Here is an 11068-nt window from a genome sequence, read left to right on the forward strand (position 1 = left end):
CTCCAGCACCTTCCCCAGACTCCCCGTTAAAAGAAAACTTTGCTCCCAACAAACCCGCTCAGGAGCCAGAACTCGACACATTATCGATCAGACATGTTATTGATTGCAGCAAATGGAGCAAAGGCCGTTTGCGGAGGAGCAGGGTGCTGGGAGCAGCAGTGCCTGAGCAGCACAATGTTCACCAGCAGCCACCAGCAAATGTCCAAGCTGCAGCAGCAAAGGCCAGAAGCAGGGGGCTTAGGCAGCCCCACCAACCAAGCATGGTGGGGGATCACTGAGAAAAGCACTGAAAAAACATCCCAAGAGGCTTTTTGGGTCCACGGGGATCTGGCCTGCAAATACCAGCTGCTGGATGTGCCATGTCACACATTGCAATGTCCAGCCTCCAGAGAGGACCAAAATCAATACATAGAGAGATATGGATATGCTTCTCCAGAGCTGGAAGGTCCCTGGGAACACACATCTGTCTGCTCCCAGTCCACGTTGAGTCACAGCCACAACAGCAAGAGGCTGTGAGGGCAATGTTTAATAGGTTATGGTAAGGCAATTAATTATGCAAATTCCAGTAGGCCACTGTCACCTTCCCACAGAGCCCAGCGAGCCTCAGGCATCCCTCTGCGCTCCCAGGGCCAAGCACCGGAGCCTCACCCCAAAGCCAGCCAGCACAGCCAGAGGCCAGCCCTTCCTGCTACCACAGCACCCCACAAGCCTGGCACGGCAGCCTCAGGATCCTGCAAGCCTGGCACAGCACCCACAGCACCCCAGGAGCCCAGCACAGCATACACTGTGCTGAGCAACAGGCAGGCGAGGGAAAAACCTCCAAGACACAAGGTTGAGAAAAGCCAGCATAAAGCGTTTTTATTGCAATAATAAAACTTGATACCTTTATGCAGTGGAGAAGGAAGTGAACAGCGGCAATTTCTCTTACCAAATCACTAGGCAGGGCGGAGGGAGGGGGCAGATAGGACAGCAGCAGGGAAGCTATGCGTTGTATGAGACCAGAGAAGCAGCGATGACCAGCATCAGGTGTCAGGAGAGAACGGTCAGGTGTGCTCAGACCAGGCACAACTGGGGTCTGATGTTTCCTTTCCAGGGGGGAGAGTGGGGACAGAGGCGTTTTGAGCTGAACTCCCACCGGGCCCACCACCTCCCCTGCAGACAGCACCTTCCGTTTGTCTGCTGTTTTCCTTTGTCTTTAAAGAAAGCTCAATGTAAGCTACTTAATTTTCAGGGTGTGGTGGAGCTCTGATGGAAACCCATCTCCATAAATCCAAAAGCAGGCTGGGGAGAGGGGAAGGAAGGTCGACCACGAGAGGGCAGAGTGAAGCAGGGGCCGAGCAGCCCCCCTTCCCGGGAGCAAACCCACGGTGCCTGCAGCAATTCTGCGCCCTCCCTGGGAAGCAGGGAAAGGACATGCTGCTCCCTCGCTGTCCTGGTTCCAGGCAAGGTACCTACACACGATCCTAGCGCTACTTTGCTCTCCACATCCATTCAGCCTCAACAGCCTCACTCTGCTATGGCTTTTGCAGCAGCAGCAATTTCTGGTTTGAAAACACCACAGAGATCTGCACCAAAACGAGTAACTAACAGGTTTCCTTTTGCTCAAATGACTCCTATCTAAGGTCAGCCCATTTGCGTGCTACTGGTAAAACGTAGTCTACACCTGGAACAAAAATAAGATTAAGAACTTGACCCAAAAAGAGTTGAGGTTTACGGCGTATAGTTTAAAAAGACATAAAAACACGATACAAGGAGGAAGAGTCAGACGCAAAGCTTAGTGACCAAAGGCATTCAATCAAGGTGTAAGGTTATACAATGAGTGTAGTGGACTATCAGGAAAAGCTCCGTACAAAGTCATGTGCACTCTTCTTGAAGCTGAGATTCTGGATTCCTCCATGTGCCAAACCTGCTGGGAGAGAGGAAAGGCAGCGTGACAAGGCGCCCGCCCGCCTGCAGAAGAAACCCAGCAGAGGAGGGACTGTGCTCACGACATGACCACCTCATCACAAACCACACCATTCACTCAAAGCAGAAGTCAAGCCCCAATTACAGCGAATGTGCACAGCCCCATCCTGCCTGCGCCGCAGGACCCCCACACCCCAGAGCACAGCCCCATCCTGCCTGCGCCGCAGGACCCCCACACCCCAGAGCACAGCCCCATCCTGCCTGCAGCACCAGGCCCACGTATCAGCAGCAAGAGAGGCACGAGGGGGAGCGGGCAGCCAAGCCCCACAGTGCAGCAACACAACGCAAGGAACCCAAGGCATGGTCAGCTGGCACTGCAACCCCTCTATGGCATGAACCTGCACTGCCAGGCTGGAAACTTTGCTTGTACCACCATGGTGATCCCCATCTCACCAGCCTCCTGAGAGCAACCTCTACCCACAGCAAGAAACTTGCACCCTCTTTCTCATATCCCACCTCCCCACACCAGCCTGAAACAAAAGATGGGGGCCTCAAATTGTCCCCAAGTCACAACACTCCCTGCTGGCAGCTGCCCCTCCTTACCCGAGGACAGGTTGCTGGGGTGGGTCATTCCAATTTCATGAGCTCCACATCAAAAATTAGAGTGGCATTTGGTGGGATGATCCCTGGGTGGCCAGTAGAACCATAGGCGTAATCTGGGGAGATGGTCATCTTTGCCCGCTGACCAACGCTCATCTAGGGGCAGGAAAAGAAACACAGGGAGGTCAGGACATAGGCACAATCACTGGATGAATGACAGCAAGAGGGACATAGACCTGTCCCCATTCCTTCCCCCACACTAGGCAAGAGCAAGGACCCAGGCTGGACAAACTGGAGGGGACAGAAGAGGAACGGGAAGAACATCAGAATGGAAAGTCAGGCAGCATGGGCTGGATAAGGAGTAGAGCTTGAGATGTCCTTCACACAAATGTTTTCTAAGACAGCCATTCCCTACAGCCACCGGCACCCTCCTGCTGTGTCTGCAGCAGCACACAGAGCTGGTCACAGTCATGCACGCAGGAGCTGAAGCCATGCTGTGCCCACCAGCCCTCCCTCCGCGTGGGCTTGCAGCCCAGGAGCCACCTCCGCTCGGAGCGGGAGGCCCGAGCGCTCCCCGCCATGTTCGTTCAGAGCTGACTCAGTAGAGAAATGTCACCGCTGAGTCACTGACGTGCCGTAGGTGTTCCTGGGGCCCGGCCCTGCTCCATTCCTGCCATCTGGCAGGTGGCAATGCAGAAGGTGATATTCACACCCACACCTCCCAGTGCTGAGGGGGCGGAGGGGTGGAAAACACAGGGGAATAAAATAAAATAAAAAATAAAATAGAGAACGAGCTGCAGTCATTTCTGCCCACGCTGCACCTCCCCAGGCGCACAGCTCTGCACAGCCCTGCAAGCGAGACCACGAGGCACAGAAGCACCAGGCACCTGAGCAACTCCTTCCTCCCAGCCGCGGATCACCTCCTGCTTGCCCATCACGAACTTGAATGGCTTGTTCCTGTCGCGGGAGGAATCAAACTTCTTCCCATCCTCCAGCATACCTGGGGAGAGAGGGAAGGAGATGATGGTGACACCAGGACTGAGCCACGCATGCCTGCGTGAAACAGGCTGTGACCTGGCAGCCCAAGAGGGTGACAGTCACCTCGGGAGAGCTCACATGGCCCATGAGTCAAAGATGTTTCTCAGCTCAACCTCCTTTCCCCTGGGGAAATACCTGCATGGGGCAGCCTGGAGGGGAAAACCCCCACCAGCACCCCCCTAGGGCATCATCCAGCCTGGCAGGAGCAGCCCTGGGGTAGGGCAGGATTGTTCCTGCTCCTGGTTGCTTTGACCCAGACAGAAGCACTCCTCTGGGCTGGGACCGAGGACAGACGAGGGGAGCAGATGGACTGGGGGGGGGGGAGGGGGGGGGCAGGGTGAAACAACCTTCCCCACCTCACAGCACAGCTGCCAGCTGTTTTGCAGACAGTAGGATCAGGCACGGTGCTTCCTATCCCACGAGCAAACACACCTCCTGCTCCTCGCCATGGGCAGGCTTCCATCCTTGGGCACCTAAAACAGAGTTAGGGCTCTGGTGCCCCATCTCAGCTGCTGCCAGCCTCCAGCCCTCCCTGTTCCCAGCTGCATTGCTCTGGTCTTCAGTCAAATCACTCCTGTACCCAGGAATGACGATGCGGAGAGGCGGCACCAAGCACTGGACACACGTGCCTAGGGCAGCCCTTGTTCCCCTGGCACTTGCTGCATGGTTAGGGATGAGCGAGGCTGATATCCCCAGGGCTAAATATAACTCCCCAACACAAGCAAAGGAGGAATTTCCTCCCCTCCCTTGCTCCCTGCCTGACCTTCTTGGGGAATCTCAGAGCTGGAGCTGCCTTATAGGAGCAGCAACAACATGGGCCAGTGGAGTTGCTGCTCCTATAAGGCAGCTCCAGTTCCACGTTAACCAAGCCAGCACCCCATGCAATAAGAGCAATAATAAACTCTCCTGCAAATGCTCCTCACTTCTTCACTCCCAAAACACTTTTTCTTGGCTGGAAACAGCTCTATAGTCTTGCAAAACCAAACTCGTCCAGCAACGCATCGGGCAGAGTGTTTCCCTTCACCAGGGCACTGCCCATGGGCAAGAGAAAATGCCTCTGTGCAAAACATAAGTCAGGGCATCTCAGCCCTGGTTCACACTGTGACAGCGGCCAGAGGGAACAGCACACAGACACGGGCAGTTGTGTTCATGGAAGGCACTGAACAGAAAAAAGGGAATGGGAAAAAAATACATCACCTTTGCAGGGGGAACAAGCACTGAAACCTCTGGGCTGCAGAAAGATGCAGGGGGTGGGGTCCATCAGCCCCATGTTTCAGTTAGAGAGTAGAATTAAGCTTTTAATTTCACAGAAGATAAAATTCCCCCTTCCAGGGCTCTGAGCATCAGCACGAGCTCAGCCAGTCAGGCTGCAGCCCTGGACTTCGGAATATAAGTCTGGAGTTTTCTCATTTCCTCCTTCCAGGATATACCTCTTGTCACTGAACCTGCTTCCAGCCTCCGTCTGGCACTGCTCCCCACTCCCGTCCGCTGGCCTTCCTCCCACCCAGCGGGGACGCTGGCTGCAGGGATATGGTGCAGGCCATGCTGGCTGGCGCAAGCAGCACCACTTGGCTGTGACATGATCTGACCCTGAGCTTAGCTCTGAGCCCTCAGGCATCACAACGAGCTGGGGTGGCTGCAGAAGGACGTAGGGAAAACTCGCACCTGCCACCCTTCTCCCCAGACACTTGCAGAGGGAAAACCACAGGGGCCACACAGCACATGGAAACAGGAACCCGAGGGATGCTTGTGGGGCACCCGCTGCCTACAGAAGTGCATCCCATTTAATGCCGCAGCCAGGGGGATGTAAAGACACCATCAGCGACACAGGAGATGCTGCAGACCTCGCACTGGAGCAGACAGCACTGCCTGCCCCCAAGCTCACCTCTCCGAACCCAGCCTCAGGAAGCGTTTTGGAGCTGGCAGCACCCTGGCCGCAGAAGACAGGGATTAATGGACTAAGAAGGCTGCAACAGCCCAGGGGGGTCGATCACTCAGGCTGCATCTGGTGGAAGGTGCAGGTTGCACACAGGAGCTTGTCCCTGCTCCCTGGCACAGGGCTGCTGTGCTCCCCCCACCACCCCAGTGGGGAAAACAAAGAGGCTCCAATGCTTCAGAGACAGCATCCTCATCTCAGGCATTTCCGCTGCCCATGAGGCTCCCGGGAGATTTCTCCAGCCCTGGACGAATATGAGCAACCATTTCCTCATCCCTGAGCAAGGAGATAACAAGATCTTAACACTATTACAGAGGCAAAGCATCCTCTGGCAACAGCAGTAGCTCCACCAGAGCCCCAGGAGCAGCAGCCAGCCCCCGGCAAATCCCGGCTCATTGCAGCCCCTGGAAGGGCTCCTTGCTTGCCACCACCAGTCCCACGGAGGTGGGTTACAGAGACCCACCTGCGCCAGCACCCACCTCAAAGATTTGACCCACCCAGAGATTTCAGCTGGGCTATAGAGGCACATCGGGGTGTTGGGGGAACCACAGCAAGGAAGAGCACAGAGTCCTGCAGCTGGGCCTGCAGCAGTCATGCAACAGAACAGGGGGCTCTGGAGAGCAGCCCCAGCTCCGGAGGGGCAGGCAGTGCGTCCCTGCCAGGTCTCTGCCACACTTGGCAGGCAGCAGCCGGGAGACGCCGGCTGCTACGTGCGACTTGGCTCCAGTCCCCCCCCCGGGCAGGCAGAGGCAGCAGAGAGCGGCGCTGGAGCAGGCAGGCAGAGGCAACCCTGAGATAAACCTGCAGGTTTGGTTTTTACTAGGGGAGCTGCGGAGCCCCACCCACACCCTGTCCATCCCCTCTAGCCAGGGGTGCTGATCCTCAGCATGGCCATTGACCGGGGGCTCCTACACAGAGCTGGCTTCCCATGGAGCAGCAGGGAGAGACCAGAGCAGTGGGACAGGCTCCTCTGCTGCAGCCAGATGAAGGGACAGGATATACCCGGCATGCTCCAACCTCCTGCATCAGGACAGGGTTACCCAGCTGAGGTTAAATCATCTTCACCAGCAACCTCTGCCATATATTTAGATCCCAGGGCCTGAGCTGCCTGCACCAGCACTTCCCATCACCCAGCCAACCCCCATCATCACCCACAGCTGGATGTGGGAGAGATCTCTGCCCACCATTTGCCATGGCCTGGCAGGAGAGAGGACCCCCAGTGCCAGCAGAGAAGGGGTGCTTCAGAAGAAGGCGCTGAGCTCCCACAACCCACTGACCAGCAGTCACATGCCTTGGTAGGAAACGTCTGGTAACCGCAGAGCGTTTGCTGCTGCTGTGCGAGCAGGGAGAGCCCCACCATGCCAGGTGCTGTGCAAACAACAGGAAGAGCCGGCAGCAGAGGCTGTGTCCAGCCTGCTCAGCAATGCACAGTCCCCTCTACGCTATCCTGCCAGAGAAAGCCAGTTTTCTCTAGTATCCCTCCCAGCATTTCTACTCCCTGCTCCAAGCCCACCTCTCCCGAGACACAAGCTGGGTGCACTGTGGCACTCGGGCAAAGCCATTTCACCAAGCTAAGTCAGACCCACTCCTGTCCCACCGCTCCCCAGCATGACCACAGGTCCCCATTTCCTATCCAGAAGCACAGTGGAGCGGCTGTGATCTCCCCACGCTCTCCGCAGCCCTCACATGCTCAGACAGCAGCTCCCCCTTGCACCAGCTCCCTTCACCCCCCAGCTTACTCCCAGGGAGTGGAATACCCAGCCCCAGCAGTGCTCCGGGGCACCACGGGAGCCCCAACCACGACAGCACAGCACCCCACACTGCGCTGGCTCCCACCCCAGCAGCCAGACCCAGGGAGGCTTAGGTCTGCTGGCCCCCAACCCGCACCCCTCTCCCCATCAACTTGCTCCTACACAGCCCTCCCACACCACACCAGTTGCTGCAAGCAGTCCTGAACACATCAGGGAACTTTATCCTCTTTATCCTTGGTTTAGTTTCTTTAAGATCCCTTTGTAGCAGATTTCACATCAAAGGCTGTTTCGGACACCCCGCTGTGTGAGCTCTCCAGCAGCGCTCCCCCTGCTCCCTACAGGCACGATCTCCTGCAAAAAGCAGGAACCCAAGACCAACAGAGGGCAAAAGGGTCCAATTCCCCCAGCTCCCCCCATTCTCCTCCACCTCCGCAATCCCAGCACGAGCAACAGGCATCTCCCAGGCAGGTAGCCCAAAGGATGCTCCACTCTCTACCTCCTTCCCCAGCACTGCCCTCCCACACCAGTCTGTCTGTCCATCCCTTGCCCCTGGGATGAAATGGCTGCTCACTGTGGGGCCAGGCCCCATGGAGCAGGGGTTTGGGCACAGGCATAAGCAGCAGCAGCTGCTGGACAGCCAACCAAACTGGCTCCCCACGCTCCCTCACCCTTGGGTCACCGGCTTTTTTTCCAAAGTGGTTTTTAACCAAGTCACTGGGCACCCATAACCCAGAGCAGGGAGAGCTGACTCGCTGCACACCCATCGCAGCACACCACGGGCTGGATTTCCCCAGTGCCGGCAGGTTTCTGCATCAGATCAAAGGGCAGCCGGGGACGGGGCCGACACAGGGCTCTGGAAGGAACCTTGGAGCACGGCACCTCCTGCACCGCCTGCCGCCATCCCTGATGCTGCTCCGGGATCGGTGAGCACTGTAACAAGGCCAGGGAATCAAAGGTTTCTAACGTTTCCTGAGAGCCAAGCCCCACTCTGGCCTCTTGCAAGGCAGGCTGTAGGGAGCTGCACTGCCGACGCAGGCAGCGTTCAGCAACAAAAAAGGCGTCAGGGCCTGAAGGTGTTTGATTTCTGCTGCCTGCCAAGGTGGGGGGGCGGCGGGGGGGGGGGGGGCAGAAGCTGCCTGCAGAGGGAACTGGGGGACAAAAGGAGACAATAATAACAAGCAAACAAACAAAAAAAGGAAATTAGAGAACCACTCCCACACGCAGCAGATTGCTGCTGCTGGGGAAGGTCCATCAGGAGCAAGTCACCACGCAGCACTTTGCCCAAAGCACTGGGACGTGGGGCTGGGAAGCCGGTGACCCGTGAGCAGCTCTGCTGTGGTGGGAGCCAGAGCCGGGAAGAACGACAGAGCTCCAGCAGCGCTGCAGGAGGGGAAAGACGGCGCCGGGAGCTGGGAGGGCTGGCAGGCAGCAGGGCTGGCCCACCGGGAGCCACTTGACTGCCTGCCAGCCTCCCTTTGTTCTTCCACCGGTGGTGGAGGAAACGGGGCGGCCGGGGGAGACCGAGCCGCTTCCTCTCCCTCCTGATGAGGGAACATGAAGGACGGGGGAGGCTGAGGAGCAGCAGATGGGCTGGACGCCCGCCGAGCCCTCCCAGCAGGCAGGGCTGCCCGGGCCCTGCTCCACAGAGAGGGGCACCTTCGGCCTCCCACTGTGGGCGAGGGGAGGGTGGGAAGGGGAATTGGTTGGTAGTAGCAACAGCCACAAACAGGTCGATTCATTTCTACCATGGAACACGGCAGCCACCCCGATGAGCCAGAGCTGTTCAAAGGGTGGTCAAGGGGGAGAGGACACCCCCAGGACCATCCCCAAAGCATTTTTCACAGTCCTAAGGTTGGTTTCTTTCCCTCCGAGCTCGCAGAAGGCTACTGGAGGACATCGTGCAGAGTACAACCCTCCCTGGCCATCAGGGCAGCCCCTCAGCAAAATACTACACCTGAACCCCAAATGTCACCCTGTGTTACCCACACCAGGGCCACCCCACGGAACCACTGTCCCACGCTGCCTGGCCAGGGTGGGCTGCGGGTCTGGGTCTGCCTCACAGACATCCCGGTGTCACCCCCACAAGAGAGAAGGGGCTGGGGCAGCAGGGATGACACCGGGGTGCGTGGACCCTGCTCTGACACAGTGAACCCCGAAGCTCCCGGGTGGCTCTGACTTGCTGCCAGCTGAGGAGACACGGGGGTCCCGTGGGAGCACCCAACACAGGGGCTCTCAGCTCGGCTGCTCCAAGGACTGCCAGCCTCTGCTGCACTGGGACCCCCCTGTGACCCGCTTGATCGGAGGAGGGGGCCTACCCGCCCCCCCAGGGACCCCCTCAGCACCCCCGGGCCATTTCCCGGTACACCCCCAAAAAGAGTGATGGACGTAAGAAAGCCTTCCCCCACGGATGGGGCAGCGGGAGAGACTGCTCCCACGGAGACCACCACGGGGGCCTTATCGCGGCCACGGGGCACAGCCCGGACCCCCTTCTCCACCCGGGAGCAGCCAGACCTGTGCCCCACGGCCCAGCCCCCACACCCCGGGAAAGCCCCCCAGCCCTACGGGGCGTGCCCCCCCACCCCCCACCCGCCGGTTCCCCCGGGGGGCGCCGTGGCCCAGCCAGGCCGCCCACGCGGGCCGGGACCGGAGTCCCCGGGGTTGCCGGGGCGGGGCAGACCCCGCTCCCCCATCCCGTCCCTCGGTCGCCGGGCCGGGCCGAGCCGACCCTACCTCGGTGGCGGCGGGGCAGCCCCACCCTGCGGGCCCCGTGGCGGGCAGCACTCACCCGTGTAGTGCACCACGCAGGTCTGGCCGCGTTTGGGGAACGTCCGCCCTGCGGGGAGACACGCATCGTCAACCCACCGGCACCGGGACCGGAATCGGGACCAGGACCGACACCGAGACCGGTCCGACGGGGAGGGGAGGAAAAGGGTAGAGCATGCTGCGGCTCACCGTCGCCGGGGGCGATGGTCTCCACATGCACACCCATGCCGGTGCTGGTGCCGGTGCCGCTCGCGCACCCGCAGCGCCCGCAGCCCGAGGGAGGAGGGGCCACGTGTGCGCAGCCTCGGCCACCGCGCCGCCATAGAGCCCGCCCGCCCGCCGGCCGCCTAGACCGGCCCCGCCCCCGGCCGCCGCCATCTTCCGCGCTCTCTCTCTTCCCCCCCGCCCTGTCTCGCAGCCACCTTCCTGCCCAGCCCCGGCCGCCATCTTGGCACCGCGCCGTTGCTGGGGAAACGCGGCGACCCGCCGCTCCCTTACGGCGGGCCCGGGCGAGCCGCCCCCCGGGGCCGCCGCAGCCGGGTCCCGCAGTGTCGCCCGGGCAACTTCCAGGGCTCGGGTCCTTGCGGCCTTTGCCCAATTCTCCGCCATTTATAGACCCCAGAAGCGCGGGGCCTGGCCGTAGGGAGCCCGCCCGGCCTCGGGTGCACGGCCCGGTGCAGGCCGCGGTGAAGGCCCGGGGCTGCGAAAGCGGGGCTCCCCGGGAACCCCGAGGTGCCAGCGCGCACCGGCCACACACCCCAGCCCTAGACAAGACTTATTTTCACAGTTCCCAAGACTAGGCTGTACCTAAACTGAGTGTCAGTCACATGCAACAACAGCAGCCAGAGAGCAGATAAAATGCTGTTTTAATAGATGTATATTAACGCTGCTCCCCATCGTGCTGGCAAAGGTCAGCGACAGCTCCGTGTAACTGGGGCAGGTTCAACAAAAGACACACAGGTTTGAATAATCCCACACTCAAAAGGACTTTCTTCTGGAAACAACAGCAACTGCTTGCTTTTTTGGTCAAAAAAAATTGCTCCGGGCACAGGATTTTTGCCTCAAAGTGTCCTAT

At 59.4% G+C, this 11068-nt stretch overlaps 1 protein-coding gene and 1 long non-coding RNA gene across 3 annotated transcripts; both read right to left on the reverse strand.

The window, feature by feature from the left end:
- Positions 1–832: 832 nt before the first annotated feature.
- On the reverse strand, positions 833–10334 carry FKBP1A (FKBP prolyl isomerase 1A). Of its 2 annotated transcripts, none has more exons than XM_075109110.1 (5): positions 10183–10334; positions 10016–10063; positions 3393–3505; positions 2509–2661; positions 833–1906 (listed from the first exon to the last, which is right to left on the reverse strand). In XM_075109110.1, the coding sequence occupies exons 1-4, from the start codon at positions 10217–10219 to the stop codon at positions 2533–2535; spliced, it is 327 nt and encodes a 108-aa protein (XP_074965211.1). In that variant the 5' UTR covers positions 10220–10334; the 3' UTR covers positions 833–1906; positions 2509–2532. The 2 variants fall into 2 exon arrangements, with proteins under 2 accessions (XP_074965211.1, XP_074965213.1); XM_075109112.1 differs by having other exon boundaries at positions 833–1909; positions 10183–10317.
- On the reverse strand, positions 3607–7466 carry LOC142064327 (uncharacterized). The gene is made up of 3 exons (XR_012663055.1): positions 5429–7466; positions 3900–4016; positions 3607–3666 (listed from the first exon to the last, which is right to left on the reverse strand). It is a non-coding gene; the product is annotated as an uncharacterized LOC142064327 (long non-coding RNA).
- Positions 10335–11068: the final 734 nt, after the last annotated feature.

This window comes from Phalacrocorax aristotelis, chromosome 13 (assembly GCF_949628215.1).
Source record: "Phalacrocorax aristotelis chromosome 13, bGulAri2.1, whole genome shotgun sequence".
NCBI lineage: Eukaryota > Metazoa > Chordata > Aves > Suliformes > Phalacrocoracidae > Phalacrocorax > Phalacrocorax aristotelis.